The sequence below is a fragment of the Argopecten irradians genome, chromosome 11 (genome assembly GCF_041381155.1).
Source record: "Argopecten irradians isolate NY chromosome 11, Ai_NY, whole genome shotgun sequence".
NCBI classification, from domain to species: Eukaryota; Metazoa; Mollusca; class Bivalvia; order Pectinida; family Pectinidae; genus Argopecten; species Argopecten irradians.
The window spans coordinates 6,339,470-6,359,405 of NC_091144.1; the positions used below are offsets into that span (position 1 = coordinate 6,339,470).

Below are 19,936 nucleotides of genomic sequence, written 5' to 3' on the forward strand. Positions count from 1 at the left end.
TGTTTTATTCAGTGTATTGTGTGGTGTAGGGTAGGTAAAGGTCTATAAAAACTTCTCCCATAGGAGGTGTGATGGGGATTACAGCATTAATTCAAGGTTACTCCTCATAACCAATGAGATAAATACCTATACATCAGAACAACACAATTACATTGTCATAAAAGTTCAAGAAAAGATGACAAACAAGCATCCTCAAAATCCTAATAGATACCCTACAATAGTTGTAATGAAAACACCTGCATTCCAGCGGAAAGCTCTCCAAAGAGTCCTTATTTCATTTTGAGATCAATATATATACTTTGAGACGTCCCCTTTCAGAGACTTGACAATCTTGGCCTTACAAAAAAAGTCCTTATTTACGGTAATGCTAAGTTTATCCAATTTGTGGTTTATTCAGTAGATAATTACTGTTTAAAACATGTGTTATGTGTACACTTTCAATGAGTGACTATTAGACAGCACTTAAGCCTTGGGAGACGTCCTTGGGTTAGGTAGAGCCCTAACAACAGTTGGGTAGGTATGTAACAATGACAAGGGTTCAGGGTACATTTAACAGAGAGACGTTCAGAAGCAAGTTCTCACACAATAGCCACGGCATTATACACAGTCAAAAAACTAAGCTCTCACACAATAGCCACAGCATTATAGACAGTCAAAAATCTAAAGTGAAGACAGTTCCTTAGAGATTGTAGAAAATCTTGGTGTAGATTGCTGGGGTTGTATGGATACATGTCCTTCCTACTACGATTACTCACAGGTTTTATCTCTGTAATTAGGGGTAATAGGCACCAATTCTGGTCTACTTGGCGACAATTGACGACCGACCGTTACCATGATGTTACGCTACATTTCACATGCAACATGGGTGTGTAATGTCATTTACGGCTGTGTTTGTATGTCGACACGGACGCCAATCTTATAAATAGTAAAACACCAACAACCGTTAAGTTCTTTACTTCAGAGCCTAGCTCTGGTCACAACACAAACGATTATATGTAAATACCAAGGTTTACTGTACAAAACAGCTGTAATGGCAAATAGCCTTGTAAATAAAAAAAAATCTGATTGTGTACTTAGGCTAAATATTCTCTTAATAAAAAGCTACCTCGATCGATGGACTTTATGAGGAACTAGGGCAAAAACAATGGTTGGTAAATAGTTCTCGATGAAAACTGTTTTTATTGTGATGTGGGTTAACACATCAGGAGTAGCAAATTACATCTCTAATATCAGCACATATCGTACCAAAGGCCTCTGGTATTACAGCTATGACTCAACATACTCAGGACGGGCCTAAATCAAGTAACGAAAGATGTCCTAACTCTGCATTTTCTTAGCTACCGAGTTTCAAAATTGTATGCCAATAACTCCAGCACTATCACTTTAAATGACCAGTATCATGACTTCCATTTAGTTCTGAAAACTGGACCTTTTTGAAAGATAGATCTAGGGTTGTTGGAACAGGCCATATGATACCGAGCTCCTACAGTACTTTGTATGATACCGAGCTCCTACAGTACTTTGTATTATACAGAGCTCCTACAGTACTTTGTATGATACAGAGCTCTTACAATACTTTGTATGATACAGAGCTCCTACAGCACTTTGTATGATACAGAGCTCTTACAGTACTTTGTAAGATACCGAGCTCCTACAGTACTTTGTATAATACAGAGCTCCTACAATACTTTGTATGATACAGAGCTCCTACAAGACCTTATATGATACAGAGCTCCTACAGTACTTTGTATGATACAGAGCTCCTAAAGAACTTTGTATGATACCGAGCTCCTACAGTACTTTATATGATGCAGAGCTCCTACTGTACTTTGTATGATGAAGAGCTCCTACAATACTTTTTATGATACAGAGCTCCTACAGAACTTTATATGATGCAGAGCTCCTATAGTACTTTGTATAATACCGAGCTCCTACAATACTTTCCATGATAGAGCTCCTACAGTACTTTGTATGATACAGAGCTCCTACAATACTTTGTATAATACAGAGCTCCTACAATACTTTGTATGATACAGAGCTCCTACAATACTTTGTATGATACAGAGCTCCTACATTACTTTGTATGATACAGAGCTCCTACATTACTTTGTATGTAAGACTCTCTATACTACAGAGCTACATACTTTGTATATATACAGACAGCTCCTACATACTTTGTATGATTACTTTACAGAGTCTCCTACATTACTTTGTATAATACAGAGCTCCTACATTACTTTGTATGATACAGAGCTCCTACATTACTTTGTATGATACAGAGCTCCTACATTACTTTGTATGATACAGAGCTCCTACAATACTTTGTATGATACAGAGCTCCTACAATACTTTGTATGATACAGAGCTCCTACAATACTTTGTATGATACAGAGCTCCTACAATACTTTGTATAATACAGAGCTCCTACATTACTTTGTATAATACAGAGCTCCTACATTACTTTGTATGGATACAGAGCTCCTACAATACTTTGTATAATACAGAGCTCCTACAATACTTTGTATAATACAGAGCTCCTACAATACTTTGTATGATACAGAGCTCCTACAATACTTTGTATGATACAGAGCTCCTACAATACTTTGTATGATACAGAGCTCCTACAATACTTTGTATGATACAGAGCTCCTACAATACTTTGTATGATACAGAGCTCCTACAATACTTTGTATAATACAGAGCTCCTACATTACTTTGTATGATACAGAGCTCCTACATACTTTGTTATGATACAGAGCTCCTACAATACTTTGTATGATACAGAGCTCCTACAATACTTTGTATAATACAGAGCTCCTACATTACTTTGTATGATACAGAGCTCCTACAATACTTTGTATGATACAGAGCTCCTACAATACTTTGTATGATACAGAGCTCCTACATTACTTTGTATGATACAGAGCTCCTACAATACTTTGTATAATACAGAGCTCCTACAATACTTTGTATGATACAGAGCTCCTACAATACTTTGTATGATACAGAGCTCCTACAATACTTTGTATGATACAGAGCTCCTACAATACTTTGTATAATACAGAGCTCCTACAATACTTTGTATAATACAGAGCTCCTACATTACTTTGTATGATACAGAGCTCCTACAATACTTTGTATGATACAGAGCTCCTACAATACTTTGTATAATACAGAGCTCCTACATTACTTTGTATGATACAGAGCTCCTACATTACTTTGTATGATACAGAGCTCCTACATTACTTTGTATGATACAGAGCTCCTACATACTTTGTAATACAGAGCTCCTACATTACTTTGTATGATACAGAGCTCCTACAATTACTTTGTATACTTTGTATAATACAGAGCTCCTACAATACTTTGTATAATACAGAGCTCCTACAATACTTTGTATGCTCACTATGATGCCCAGATCTATACCCGGGACCTTTGGTTCAATCTTTGTACACAATGCAAACTATCCAAGTGTATTAATCACATAGGAATCCTTTAAAGACTTGTAAAACACCGAGACCAGCGACGGCGCCTGGCTGGGATTCATTGAGAACTTGTGACGGAGAACATGCAATTAATTATCAATAGATTAGTACAGAATAAAGGTAGCTTCCTCTACAAGAATATCGGATAGCATCGGTATTAACCCAGGTTAGAAGGATCTGAGCCAGGCAGAGAAAATGGTCAGCTTAGTACAGATAAGTGGAATAATCAATGTCAGTATGCATAAAGCCGGTATGTATGGTAGCTTGTTAGATGGTATTGAGAGGATTGTCAGTATACATATCATGTCAATGGGAAACCTGATGTTAGAAGTGCTCATAATTTTCTGCTTTTAATGATATAATTCAAGAAAGAGGAATAGCTAAGAGTAAAATCATAGAAGGATAAAAACCAGAATAACAGACAGTCATCATACAAGGGCCAATTAGCTGTGTAATCTGTTCTCAAGATCATACACAAATAAATCATGATAAATTGAAGACAAATCCTAGAGAGATGAAACAGTTGTATGGTGTCCCAAAGACAGGACCTAAAAGGATGAAATAGTTGTGTGGAATCCCAAAGATAGGACCTAAAAGGATGATACAGTTGTATGGTGTCCCAAAGACAGAACCTAGAGAGATGATACAGTTGTATGGTGTCCCAAAGACAGAACCTAGAAGGATGAAATAGCTGTATGGTGTTCCAAAGACAAAACCTAGAGAGATGATACAGTTGTATGGTGTCCCAAAGACAGAACCTAGAGAGATGATACAATTAGAGATGATACAGTTGTATGGTCCCAAAGACAGAACCTAGAAAGATGATACAGTTGTATGGTGTCCCAAAGACAGAACCTAGTAGGATGATACAGTTGTATGGTGTCCCAAAGACAGAACCTAGAGAGATGATTTAGTTGTATGGTGTCCCAAAGACAAATCCTAGAGAGAGGAAACAGTTGTATGGTGTCCCAAAGACAGGACCTAAAAGGATGAAATAGTTGTGTGGAATCCCAAAGATAGGACCTAAAAGGATGATACAGTAGTTGTATGGTGTCCCAAAGACAGAACCTAGAGAGATGATACAGTTGTATGGTGTCCCAAAGACAGAACCTAGAAGATGAAAGTTGTATGGTGTCCCAAAGACAAACTAGAGATGAAATAGTTGTATGGTGTTCCAAAGACAAAACCTAGAGAGATGATACAGTTGTATGGTGTCCCAAAGACAGAACCTAGAAGGATGAAATAGTTGTATGGTGTTCCAAAGACAGAACCTAGTAGGATGATACAGTTGTATGGTGTCCCAAAGACAGAACCTAGAGAGATGATTTAGTTGTATGGTGTCCCAAAGACAGAACCTAGTAGGCTGATACAGTTGTATGGTGTCTCAAAGACAAAACCTAGAGAGATGATACAGTTGTATGGTGTCCCAAAGACAGAACCTAGAGAAATGATACAGTTGTATGGTGTCCAAAAGACAGGACCTAGAGAGGTGATACAGTTGTATGGTGTCCAAAGACAGAACCTAGAGAGATGATTTATGGTGTCCCAAAGACAGAACCTAGAGAGATGATTACAGTTGTATGGTGTCCCAAAGACAGAACTTAGAGAGATGATACAGTTGTATGGTGTCCCAAAGACAGAACCTAGAGAGATGATACAGTTGTATGGTGTCCCAAAGACAGAACCTAGTAGGATGATACAGTTGTATGGTGTCCCAAAGACAGAACCTAGTAGGATGATACAGTTGTATGGTGTCCCAAAGACAGAACCTAGTAGGATGATACAGTTGTATGGTGTCCCAAAGACAGAACCTAGTAGGATGATACAGTTGTATGGTGTCTCAAAGACAGAACCTAGTAGGATGATACAGTTGTATGGTGTCTCAAAGACAGAACCTAGTAGGATGATACAGTTGTATGGTGTCTCAAAGACAGAACCTAGAGAGATGATACAGTTGTATGGTGTCTCAAAGACAGAACCTAGTAGGATGATACAGTTGTATGGTGTCCAAAAGACAGAACCTAGAGAGATGATACAGTTGTATGGTGTCCCAAAAGACAGAACCTAGAGAGATGATACAGTTGTATGGTGTCCAAAGACAGACCTAGAGAGATGATACAGTTGTATGGTGTCCAAAGACAGACCTAGAGATGATACAGTTGTATGGTGTCCAAAAGACAGAACCTAGAGAGATGATACAGTTGTATGGTGTCCAAAAGACAGAACCTAGAGATGATACAGTTGTATGGTGTCCCAAAGACAGAACCTAGAGAGATGATACAGTTGTATGGTGTCCCAAAGACAGAACCTAGAGATGATACAGTTGTATGGTGTCCAAAGACAGAACCTAGAGAGATGATACAGTTGTATGGTGTCCCAAAGACAGAACTAGAGGATGATACAGTTGTATGGTGTCCCAAAGACAGAACCTAGAGAGATGATACAGTTGTATGGTGTCTCAAAGACAGAACCTAGAGGATGATACAGTTGTATGGTGTCCAAAGACAGAACCTAGAGAGATGATACAGTTGTATGGTGTCCAAAGACAGAACCTAGAGAGATGATACAGTTGTATGGTGTCCAAAGACAGAACCTAGAGAGGATGATACAGTTGTATGGTGTCCAAAGACAGAACCTAGAGAGATGATACAGTTGTATGGTGTCCAAAGACAGAACCTAGAGGATGATACAGTTGTATGGTGTCCAAAGACAGACCTAGAGAGATGATACAGTTGTATGGTGTCCCAAAGACAGAACCTAGAGAGATGATACAGTTGTATGGTGTCTCAAAGACAGAACCTAGAGAGATGATACAGTTGTATGGTGTCCCAAAGACAGAACCTAGAGAGATGATACAGTTGTATGGTGTCTCAAAGACAGGACCTAGAGAGATGATACAGTTGTATGGTGTCCCAAAGACAGAACCTAGAGAGATGATACAGTTGTATGGTGTCCCAAAGACAGAACCTAGAGAGATGATACAGTTGTATGGTGTCTCAAAGACAGAACCTAGAGAGATGATACAGTTGTATGGTGTCCCAAAGACAGAACCTAGAGAGATGATACAGTTGTATGGTGTCTCAAAGACAGAACCTAGAGAGATGATACAGTTGTATGGTGTCCCAAAGACAGAACCTAGAGAGATGATACAGTTGTATGGTGTCTCAAAGACAGAACCTAGAGAGATGATACAGTTGTATGGTGTCCCAAAGACAGAACCTAGAGAGATGATACAGTTGTATGGTGTCCCAAAGACAGAACCTAGTAGAGATGATACAGTTGTATGGTGTCCCAAAGACAGAACCTAGTAGAGATGATACAGTTGTATGGTGTCCAAAGACAGAACCTAGAGAGATGATACAGTTGTATGGTGTCCCAAAGACAGAACCTAGAGAGATGATACAGTTGTATGGTGTCCCAAAGACAGAACCTAGAGAGATGATACAGTTGTATGGTGTCCCAAAGACAGAACCTAGAGAGATGATACAGTTGTATGGTGTCCCAAAGACAGAACCTAGAGAGATGATACAGTTGTATGGTGTCCCAAAGACAGAACCTAGTAGGATGATACAGTTGTATGGTGTCTCAAAGACAGAACCTAGAGAGATGATACAGTTGTATGGTGTCCAAAAGACAGAACCTAGAGAGATGATACAGTTGTATGGTGTCCCAAAGACAGAACCTAGAGAGATGATACAGTTGTATGGTGTCCCAAAGACAGAACCTAGTAGGATGATACAGTTGTATGGTGTCCCAAAGACAGAACCTAGAGAGATGATACAGTTGTATGGTGTCTCAAAGACAGAACCTAGAGAGATGATACAGTTGTATGGTGTCCAAAGACAGAACCTAGAGAGATGATACAGTTGTATGGTGTCCAAAGACAGAACCTAGAGAGATGATACAGTTGTATGGTGTCCAAAGACAGAACCTAGAGAGATGATACAGTTGTATGGTGTCCAAAGACAGAACCTAGAGAGATGATACAGTTGTATGGTGTCCCAAAGACAGAACCTAGAGAGATGATACAGTTGTATGGTGTCCCAAAGACAGAACCTAGAGGATGATACAGTTGTATGGTGTCCCAAAGACAGAACCTAGTAGAGATGATACAGTTGTATGGTGTCCCAAAGACAGAACCTAGAGGATGATACAGTTGTATGGTGTCCAAAGACAGAACCTAGAGAGATGATACAGTTGTATGGTGTCCAAAGACAGAACCTAGAGAGATGATACAGTTGTATGGTGTCCAAAAGACAGAACCTAGAGAGATGATACAGTTGTATGGTGTCCCAAAGACAGAACCTAGAGAGATGATACAGTTGTATGGTGTCCCAAAGACAGAACCTAGAGAGATGATACAGTTGTATGGTGTCCAAAAGACAGAACCTAGAGAGATGATACAGTTGTATGGTGTCCCAAAGACAGAACCTAGAGAGATGATACAGTTGTATGGTGTCCCAAAAGACAGAACCTAGAGAGATGATACAGTTGTATGGTGTCCAAAAGACAGAACCTAGAGAGATGATACAGTTGTATGGTGTCCCAAAGACAGAACCTAGAGAGATGATACAGTTGTATGGTGTCCCAAAGACAGAACCTAGAGAGATGATACAGTTGTATGGTGTCCAAAGACAGAACCTAGTAGAGATGATACAGTTGTATGGTGTCCCAAAGACAGAACCTAGAGATGATGATACAGTTGTATGGTGTTCCAAAGACAGAACCTAGAGAGATGATACAGTTGTATGGTGTCCCAAAGACAGAACCTAGAGAGATGATACAGTTGTATGGTGTCCCAAAGACAGAACCTAGAGAGATGATACAGTTGTATGGTGTCCAAAGACAGAACCTAGAGAGATGATACAGTTGTATGGTGTCCAAAAGACAGACCTAGAGAGGTGATACAGTTGTATGGTGTCTCCAAAGACAGAACCTAGAGAGATGATACAGTTGTATGGTGTCCAAAAGACAGAACCTAGAGAGATGATACAGTTGTATGGTGTCCCAAAAGACAGAACCTAGAGAGATGATTTAGTTGTATGGTGTCCAAAGACAGAACCTAGAGAGATGATACAGTTGTATGGTGTCAAAGACAGAACCTAGAGAGGATGATACAGTTGTATGGTGTCCAAAGACAGAACCTAGAGAGGATGATACAGTTGTATGGTGTCCAAAAGACAGAACCTAGAGAGATGATACAGTTGTATGGTGTCCCAAAGACAGAACCTAGAGAGATGATACAGTTGTATGGTGTCCCAAAGACAGAACCTAGAGATGATACAGTTGTATGGTGTCCAAAGACAGAACCTAGAGAGGATGATACAGTTGTATGGTGTCCAAAGACAGAACCTAGAGAGATGATACAGTTGTATGGTGTCCCAAAGACAGAACCTAGTAGGATGATACAGTTGTATGGTGTCTCAAAGACAGAACCTAGAGAGATGATACAGTTGTATGGTGTCCCAAAGACAGAACCTAGAGAAATGATACAGTTGTATGGTGTCCCAAAGACAGAACCTAGTAGGATGATACAGTTGTATGGTGTCTCAAAGACAGAACCTAGAGAGATGATACAGTTGTATGGTGTCCCAAAGACAGAACCTAGAGAGATGATACAGTTTGTATGGTGTCCAAAGACAGAACCTAGAGAGATGATACAGTTGTATGGTGTCCAAAGACAGAACCTAGAGAGATGATACAGTTGTATGGTGTCCAAAGACAGAACCTAGAGAGATGATACAGTTGTATGGTGTCCAAAGACAGAACCTAGAGAGATGATACAGTTTTATGGTGTCTCAAAGACAGAACCTAGAGAGATGATACAGTTGTATGGTGTCCCAAAGACAGAACTTAGAGAGATGATACAGTTGTATGGTGTCTCAAAGACAGAACCTAGAGAGATGATACAGTTGTATGGTGTCCAAAAGACAGGACCTAGAGAGGTGATACAGTTGTATGGTGTCTCAAAGACAGAACCTTGATAGATGATACAGTTGTATGGTGTCCCAAAGACAGAACCTAGTAGGATGATACAGTTGTATGGTGTCCCAAAGACAGAACCTAGAGAGATGATACAGTTGTATGGTGTCCCAAAGACAGGACCTAGAGAGATGATACAGTTGTATGGTGTCCCAAAGACAGAACCTAGAGAGATGATACAGTTGTATGGTGTCCCAAAGACAGAACCTAGAGAGATGATACAGTTGTATGGTGTCCCAAAGACAGAACCTAGAGAGATGATACAGTTGTATGGTGTCTCAAAGACAGAACCTAGAGAGATGATACAGTTGTATGGTGTCCCAAAGACAGAACCTAGTAGGATGATACAGTTGTATGGTGTCCCAAAGACAGAACCTAGCTAGAGAGATGATACAGTTGTATGGTGTCCCAAAGACAGAACCTAGAGAGATGATACAGTTGTATGGTGTCCAAAGACAGAACCTAGAGAGATGATACAGTTGTATGGTGTCCCAAAGACAGAACCTAGAGAGATGATACAGTTGTATGGTGTCCCAAAGACAGAACCTAGAGAGATGATACAGTTGTATGGTGTCTCAAAGACAGAACCTAGAGAGATGATACAGTTGTATGGTGTCCCAAAGACAGAACCTAGAGAGATGATACAGTTGTATGGTGTCCCAAAGACAGAACCTAGAGAGATGATACAGTTGTATGGTGTCCAAAAGACAGAACCTAGAGAGATGATACAGTTGTATGGTGTCCAAAAGACAGAACCTAGAGAGATGATACAGTTGTATGGTGTCCCAAAGACAGAACCTAGTGAAGTTGTATGTGTCAAAGAGAGAGATACAGTTGTAGTTGTATGGTGTCCCAAAGACAGAACCTAGTAGGATGATACAGTTGTATGGTGTCCCAAAGACAGAACCTAGAGAGATGATACAGTTGTATGGTGTCTCAAAGACAGAACCTAGAGAGATGGTACAGTTGTATTGTGTCCAAAAAACAGAACCTAGAAGGATGAAATAGTTGTATGGTGTTCCAAAGACAGGACCTAGAGGGATGATACAGTTGTATGGTGTCCCAAAGACAGAACCTAGAGGGATGAAATAGTTGTATGGTGTTCCAAAGACAAAATCAGTAAATGTAGTGTCTATTCTTTAATCCTTTGAGTCACTGATGTTCATTGAATTTTCTGTCTGTCAGAAGACAGGTAAAAGTTTGTTGAAAGAAGACAATAAAATTCTACTTACTGCTTGTGTCTTGTTTGGGTTGATTACTTGGCGATGTGGCCCAGTTGACCTTCATCTCCTGAAAAACAACAGAATCATATTAGTAAATCTATTAGACTCGACACGCCAAAGACTGATTAGAATTACAGTTTGCTTTGTTTGTTCCACAGAAACATTGTCTCCATGTTACTTCTGTAAAAATCTATTATCGTTTACAAGATCAAAATTAAAGGCAATGAAATGTTGAAATAATTCTGTTCAATAACGCCACTGTCTAGTCGTCTGTTCCTGATTCAATAGACGAACATCTTGGTACATATCAGATAGTGTAGAGATGATCCTGTTAAAACTTAGGTTACTTTAGGCGATTGAGGCCGACAGTAGCCTTTAATATATTTTCTTTTCATTTTATTAAATTAGATTTTGTTTGTTATGATTTTATTTCAACATTTTGTTTTATTGTGACAAGTAAAACACGAAAAATATAGACGATGAGAATTGATGCTGACAGTATATCAAAAATAATCTTAACATTTAACTTTAGTGTGTAACAGGTGATAGAGGCCAACATTATCCCTGTAATATTTTTTTTTACTTTATTATATTTGATTTTGTTTGTTATGATTTAATCTTAACATTTTGTTTTATTGTGACAAGCAGAAACCCTAAAAATATGTAATAATGTGTCTAAAATTTCAACACCCAGAGGTGATAAGAAAAAAAAAAGCCATTGTTCTTAAACACAAGATTCCAAAACGTAAAGCTCAATTGAGTTTTTTCATGGTTTACGAATTTCAAATGTAAACATGACAGATAATGTGTTATGTGACATTGACAAATCTCTGATCAATATTTCGTTATAATTTTAAATGACCACAACACTGGATGATTGTCTCAGAAAACTTAAACCAATTTCAGCAGCAACTCCCAGAGGTTCCTCAGAAATTACAGAATCGCCACACTGTGTTATTTTCACCGTCTCTTGGGAACATGTCCCCCCTATCTTTACAAAATCTTGAGCAACAAGACTTAAATCTTTCATGAAGAATTGTCTACGGTTTATTGCTTTGCAGGACAATTTGGCTTCTCTACTTGTCTCCATCCCCCTACCTCTTGTCTTTTCTCCCAGCCACCAGTGACTGGCACCTACATCTCAGCTCCATCCTTTCCATTTTCTCAACTATCCAGAATCGTTCCACCTCAATCGTTTCACCATACTGGGATTTATTCTATAATTTTTCATGCTTGCTTTGATTGTCTCTTTTGCAGTCATTACAATTTTTATTCTACCAATCTGATTCACCATTATTTATCTCATTTTTACAAAAAAGAATTTGTCTACAATATTAGAGTGGGGACATTATTGGATAGTATCATTTAATCTCATGCTTGGCTGGCTTCCTCTCTCACCCGAACCTACAAATGACACACTTCACCAAACATGCCTTGCCAGCCCCTCCTTCCAAATGATTTGCCTCAATCAGAAGAGACAAACATATTTAGGGTTAAGACAATTTACCAGTCAGCAGCCACACCATATCATTATGTAAAATAAAAAACATGAAAGACAGCACATAAAAAGTTTTCCACAATCACTGAATATAATGTAAATGTTGAGGGAATAAAACTGAAATGTCGGATGTTAGCAATTTATCGGAGACTTTCGTACACAGGGAATTATTAACAAGGACTGGGGTGCTAGCTTCTCCGAAATAATCATCACTTTATCATAGAAATTCAAACTGTAAAAAATTCAAATTTAAAATTACAAGAAGTTATGCAATTTGTGGCACTCTAATTTTTATTAATGCTACCACGGGAAAAGGTAATGCCATACATTGGCTTGGTTTTCGGTGCAGATGTGAAACAAATCGAAAATCAATCAGGACTAAATGAGGATGTGTTCCCTTAAACTCATCACCTCTTGACCAGAAGCAGCAATTAGTCGAGAGAAACAAAATATAATAGCAATTAAAGATATCTCTCTGGTGAAAAATGAGCCTGCTGATTTACGATGCTCTCTGATTGAATCTGGTTTTTTAAGCCACATGAGTGCAGTTTAAAAAGGCCACATTATACAGGTGCAGATTCTGTGTTTATATTAAAGCAACTTCTCTCATAACTTCTGATTTTAATTTTACTACTGTACGTCCTGTACATATAATAAAATGTTCTCTAATGATTTCCAAAAAGGATAATTTCTGAGACAAATTTTGATGCTGTTTTTACTGCCAACTTTACTGGGTTAAAGGCCTTAATTTCTTAGGTCTTTGTGGAATTCTGAATATGATGTTAAATTCCCAAATTCATTCAGACATGTTTACTGATAAAAGTTCTTAATTTGATTGACTATCACTTACACAACATAATTCTAGTTTAACTATTAATATCTCTTGTACATTAACCCAAATCTCCTGAAGCTGACCCTATGTTACCATGAGACAATAAGAACTTCACTCCAACATCTGTACACTGCTCATATCAATCGTTCCTGATCACCCAATCTACCGTCACAGCTAGCCGACTAAAGAACATGTTGAATTGAAGGCTGGCGTGTCAATACTTGACTTTATGTTTCTGATGTATATTAAATAAAGGCCAAGCAGGTGAGTTATTGGTTTTAGTATTTTTTGACATGAGTGACTGGGTTTGGCCGGAGATGCTGTGGCCGGGGTGACAGTAATGATAGGGGGAATACAGACATCTGTCAGCTTTATAAATGTGGTATTCATCTCAGCTAAATACATGGTCATCCTAACCCATCCATCTCTAAAACACACCGCTTCTATCACACGTACATCCATTTTCATTTTGAGCTGGGCTATAGAATTTTATTCACATGGTTTTTTCACTTAGTAATAGTAGGCCATATGTTTTCATTCTAAGATTGGGATTAGATTTAAACAGATTAGTTGATGTATTTCAGATAGCAGTAACAAAAGAACAAAAACTCCATCTTATGAATGTTAATGAAAAAAATAAAGATTCAATGAAAATCCTTTGGAAACATACATAACAATACGTCCAAATTATTTAATAAAACTAGGGCTTGATAAGAATGTATTAAAAAAGCCAAAAATATGGAGTTTACCATGGTTAGATGGAGGCCATAATGAATAAGAACCCCCCCCCCCCTTACCCTGCACCAAAAATAAAGACACTTGTCAAGGACCATGTCAGTGATTTATTCCAGTCAAATTTTAGCTCAATCACACAAAAGTTTGAAGTGTACCAAAATCAAGGATGGACAAGGTGGACAATGACACACAAACCTAATGGTTGTCAGGTCATCAAGACTTTGAGTCAGATGTACTTTAATACTTTATCATTGAGGCTGGTGGCAAAATATATGCTGGGGTATTAAAATATATGCTGGGGTATCAAAATACATCCTAAATGACATAATTAATTGAAGAAAGTCAAAATATCATCAAGATACTAGATATGTTGTGACGTAAATATTTTATTTTGGTTTACAATTCACTTGATTTGAGTGAGTGATCTGAACTGTACCAGCACTGTAGACTGTGACACAGTCTGATGGATGCACCATGACCAGTATCAAATCTAACTATCAATTGTTTCTCATTCACACGAGACACATGCTTTTTGAAATAGTTGTTGACATTCTCTTTCCATAGCCATTTTTTGCGATGATGAGAAATATGTGTTCTCTGCCAAATTACCTAGGTGGAGGGTGCCATGTCAGACAGACAAATCTGTATGACTGTCCATTCTGTCATCGAGTCTCCATCAAAGCTCTCACAAACTGCACAAACACATCAAAAATCTAGGTCATAGGGTCGCATGGTCTTCTGGCGCTCAGTTTCTTATATTGATGATTTTATTTTTTTGGTTGCAGATAGCAGATTTATCCTTTTCAATAGATATATTTATTTTTTGTGTTTCTTTATTTCACTGATAGTCTGATACAATATCCATTGGACATCCATCTCTGAGTGAATACAACAAACATTACATTCAATCTGACGAGACACTGTCTGGATTAACGTTAAGTGTTTAATCAAAACATCTCCTTGACAACATGTAACATTAGCCATGATTTAATAACACTTACTAGACTAAAATAACTATGGACCATTCTAGTATCCTAGATAAATAACAAGAAAGCACATCAAATTCCACATTTGTGCTCCAACCCAATCTGAGATTCCTCAATTTCACAGAAGTCCATTTTTCAAAACATGGGACATTACACCCAATCTGTTTTCCTCAATTTACTCTTTACAATATACGGGACATATTAATTGAAAATCTTACTTGCACATTTTAAGTGTATTTCTTCCTCAGAGAACTGAAGATTGGACGAGACTGGAATTGGTTTAATCTGGAAGAGCCAGACCAGCAATTAACGATGTTTAGGCTAGTCGTCCTCACAATAAGATCAGCCAATCAGCCGTCCTTACAATGAAGATCAACCAATCATAACATATTCAGACTCATCAGCCATATACTTATAACTACTTATTACTGACATCACTTTGGTGGCTAGACTCGTTTTTTCTAGTATGTGACAATCACAAATTTCCTACCTCTTCTAACGCAGATATTGGCAAATGAATTTTAATGGTTTTTTAGTACCCTGTTATTTAAGTGCCTGTAACTACACCAGAACGATGTTGACAATGTTCTATGGAAGAATGCATGCAGACCCCAGTCCAGAAGTCTAGGAAAGCATGAGGGATCAAGTACAATTATGGAGTCTAGATTGTTACATTGTCAGAGCTATATACCATGAAAGCATGAGTGTCCAAGACAAGTTATACAGAGACTAGATAGGGACATTTCTGGGGCTGTTCTAGAAGCAATGTTGGGGCCCAGTCCAGTTGTTCAGAGTTACAGAGACCAGTGGCAATGTTATTCTAGGAAAGTATGAGGAACCAAGTCCAGTTATACTGAAATACAGGGAGCGGTGACAATGTTATTCTAGGAAAATATGAGGAACCAAGTCCAGTTATACTGAGATACAAAGACCAGAAACCATATCATTCTAGGAAAGCATGAGGAGTGGGGTCGAGTTGTACATGTCAGTAATACAAAGTAGCTGCACTCAATACAATTAGCCTTCCATGTAGCCACTCGTCTGCTGCTATAATCAGGCGCTTTACCAAATCAATCTGTTACAACCACTTTCAATGTCACGAGGAACGTGAAAGCGTTGTCATCTATCTTCATTATGTGTGCTGGGGGAGGCACCGATCACCAATGATAGGCTTTGATTCATGCTCCGGTAACATTGAAGACTACCGGGGACACCTTACAACATTCAAAATTTAAATGACAATTCCATTATATCAAATAGATAATGCATCCTCCGTCAGATACCAGGTGTGTAATACACTCAATGAACAGGATCAGGATCACACACAGGAAAACACACTAATGAACACATCTCTCAGACTGTACTTAAATGACCAGTCTATTTTTGGAACCATGCGAGATTTTCATGTCTATAATAAGCCTGTAAAAGTATAACATCCATCAGTAGAGAAGTGTATCAGGGTTGTAAAGGTAATTTCAGGGATGCACAGTCTTATTTCAGGGATGTACAGTCAAGTCTTATTTCAGGGATGTACAAGTCTTATTTCAGGTTGTACAAGTCTTATTTCAGGGTGTACAAGTCTTATTTCAGGATGTACAAGTCTTTTCAGGTGTACAAGTCTTATTTCAGGGATGTACAAGTCTTATTTCAGGGTTGTACAAGTCTTATTGCAGGGTTGTACAAGTCTTATTTCAGGGTTGTACAAGTCTTATTTCAGGGATGTACAAGTCTTATTTCAGGGTTGTACAAGTCTTATTTCAGGGTTGTACAAGGCTAATATCATAGATACACACTTATTTCAGGGTTGAACAAGTTTGTACAAGGAGTGTATCAGAAATAGGAAGGTTTTAACTTTATAAAAGTACCTTCGTGATCACTCGTGTCTTCGATGTCAGATCATCGAGATTATTAAATCAGACCCAGATTCCCCATCCTCTACTAATATCAGAAGAGGCAGAGAATACCACTGGATACACCAGTTACATACATTAGATCCTGTCGGGATCAATGCCTTCGGATAAAACTGGGATCCCAGTCATTTCATTAACTTTGTAAAAGTAGCCTGAAAATTTAACAAACAAGAAAGAAAGCAGGTTAAGTGATTAAAGAAGACCATTTGTTAGATTTCTATCCATAGTTACAGTGACATAGTCTTTGAAAGTGCAAGGTTGAAAGTGGAACTTACCCTTTAGAGATGGTGTTTATGATCAAGTTTATTAATTTTTGTCAAAATCTGAGTTTGGAAATTGATTGCAGTGTGTAGAAAAGTGATATACAAAAGTACAAACTAGTAAATTCTTCAATGACTTGCTATGTGGATAGGATACAGTAAATCGTGAAAAATGATCAAAGATTTGACATGACTACAGAGAGATTGTAGGATTGTCATTGGAAGGTTTGTGTCATCAAACAGTGCCATAGAGATGGTTTGATACGGCAGGCTTTGTTAGACTGGTAACAGTCTCCGTATCAAAGTTTTGTTTGTGTCACGACCAGGGAGGCCTAGTGCTTGAATACAGAAAGGCCTTACAACATTGATGGTTTAGACAGACTCCATGTTAATTCATTTCAGAATGATTTGTTGTCCAAGGCTATGAATTGTTATCAACACTTATAATGTAACTAACTAATATGACTTCAACAGAGCAAGCTACAAACCGTTATCAAATCCTCACTTATTGTATAACAACAAATTTTTATATTATTTCAACAGAGTGAATTAATTTCAGCATGTTAAAATGAATTGTTTCTATGAAACCTTCAATGTATATTCAGTGAAATGGCATCTTAATAAAATCAGGAGAGATAAACTAAGAGATACCATTTTACATGGTATCCAGTATTTGAATGCCCTGGGGGAAAGGAGGATGTGTTGGAAGTTTGATAAGGTTACATGTCTGTCTATGTGCTGTAACCCAGCATTTCATTCACTTTACCTTAGCAACAATTTGATACAAGGAATAAAATCTCTCTCTGAAGAATGCCTGTATCTCCATGACAAAAACCGTTTCTATGGCATCCTTTTGTCTTTTCTCTGAAATTTGAATATTGAGTTGGATTTCAAAGAATAAAACTAGGGGAGTTTTACTCAAATTATTTGGAATTGAATTTGATAATCAAATTTTCAATTTCAAAACGTGAATGTTTGCACATGACAAGTCTCCATGGTTACAATCTGAGAATGTGATTGGTCCAACTGCACAATCATTCAATGCCTGTTAAAATAGTTCATAATATTTCAGGTAATCAACCTGTTGTGCTATTTAGAATATTAGTTCATTCTGTAAAACCCACTGACACCAGATGGAATCTCCACGTAACTGTATTAATGGTACAATTTGCTTGAAAGCTTCGTAGTTAATTAAATGCTTCCACTGTAAAAATCTTTTATCTAAAAAAAATTCTATCCCTAAGCTTGAATAGTCGCCAATAGCACACCATCTCTAAAAGATGTGTATTAAGTTTCTGCCCTTGTCATTTCAAAAATTACATTAATTTAATTCTTTGTGTCCTTGAATTTGATTGGTCAGAGATTATATAATAATGACACAAATACCATTTCTAAATATTTATCTGGAATTGTAGCTTTTTGTTCATGACATCACAAGAACAAAAGAAATGACTAGTGAATGGATGGCCTGCTTAAATGTTTTCCTGTCAGCTATAGCTATTGAAAGATGTACCAGGTTTTGATGAGGAAGGGAAGCCAGAGTTCCTGTCAGCTATAGCCATTGAAAGATGTACCAGGTTTTGGTAAAGAAGGGAAGCCAGAGCTCCTGTAGAAAAACCAGGGATAAGCAAAGAACACCAACAGGGTATGGACTTCAACATTTTCCAACTTTTATTGGTTACACATTTTAGGAGAATTACAGGCATGATGCTATGCCATTCAGCCATATTTGCCTGAGTCACCTTAAACACGAATGTCTGTGACTACAGAACGATATCGTCTGCATATGCGGCTGTTCATAACCACATCAAAAATGCATATTAATTGTGTATCATGCAAAAACATTACAGATAGAGTAGGCCGTGTTGGGAGCTGTGTGAAAGCTGTCATATAAAACTGTAGATATTATCTTGGTAAGTTTGTCAGTCGACACGAGAAGAAATCCGTCAGTATCTACTGTCTATTGATTCAGTGAATAGTAGGCCTGCTATTGTAGAAAACATTTCTGTATATCCATACATAGGTGTGCCAGGAACAACCATATCTGGTGCATTACGTAATATGACTTTGCCGAGACAGACAATTCAAGATATAGATGTATACCAAAAGCTTGTTGCAGACATACTATTCTAACACATTGCACAAACTTTTACCAAAATTGAATTTTCATCGTAAAAAATGTCATTCAGATTTTATCAATTCGATTCTTAAAATTCTTTGGAATCATTCGGTGAAAAGAAAACCTTACCATATAGAAAACTAGACTTAAGATAACTTTGAAACTGTAAAAATGTTTCTATCAAAATTAGAGAGAAAAGATAAAGGAAGACATCTTTTCAAAAAATATCATTTCATTCTCTATTTTTGGAGCCCTGGTGGCCTAGTGGTTAAGGTGTTCCGACACATTACATCTAGCCCCATACTCCAGCTCAGGGTTTAGAGTTTGAATCCCAGTTGTGTAATAACCAGGTATCAAGCCTATGTTGACCTTTTCCCCTGAGTAATTAAGCTTTCCTACACTTATTTCCATCACCTCCTAACCCTGTCACATCCTTAACTCATTCTCCCCTGAAAATTCACAATGGACTGTGCTAGTCTTTGATCTAGAAAAGCCTAAATGTATCATTAGGGGGTGAATATGTTAAATGGTTGTTAATAGGACGTAAAGCACAAACTAATTTTGATCTTGTTTTTAAGTCATCAATAAACATTCAACCTATATCATTTTGTATATGATTTCAGTTGATTCAAGAAAACAATAGTGCTAGGTCCCATTGGCTTCAATACCAAAAAGTGCAATATCAATGATAGTTCAAGCTTTTAACGTATTGTGTACATTGATGTATCGTCTATTAAAACCGGTGTGAGTTGGTATAACTCTAGGGGATGATATTTCTGGATACCTTCGAGCACCGCCATCTATCTTGCTGTCTCCTACCACACGACTATACTTAAAACCTGCCAGATTCCTCGATACAACACCAATACTCATATATCAAATATTTCTCTCCCATAAATGAAATTT

At 37.8% G+C, this 19,936-nt stretch overlaps 1 protein-coding gene across 10 annotated transcripts in view; it reads right to left on the minus strand.

Annotated features, from left to right (window-relative positions):
- The window catches only part of LOC138334375 (nucleolysin TIAR-like), a 231,491-nt gene that overhangs the window by 38,300 nt on the left and 173,255 nt on the right, over positions 1-19,936 (minus strand). For all 10 annotated transcript variants that reach the window (XR_011210121.1, XR_011210120.1, XR_011210119.1 and 7 more), the window contains one exon: positions 10,700-10,757. Coding sequence is in view for 2 of the 10 variants with exons in the window: in XM_069283047.1 (XP_069139148.1) it covers positions 10,700-10,757 (58 nt within the window). In the remaining 8 variants the exon portion in view is untranslated. The remainder of the gene's footprint in view (positions 1-10,699; positions 10,758-19,936) is intronic.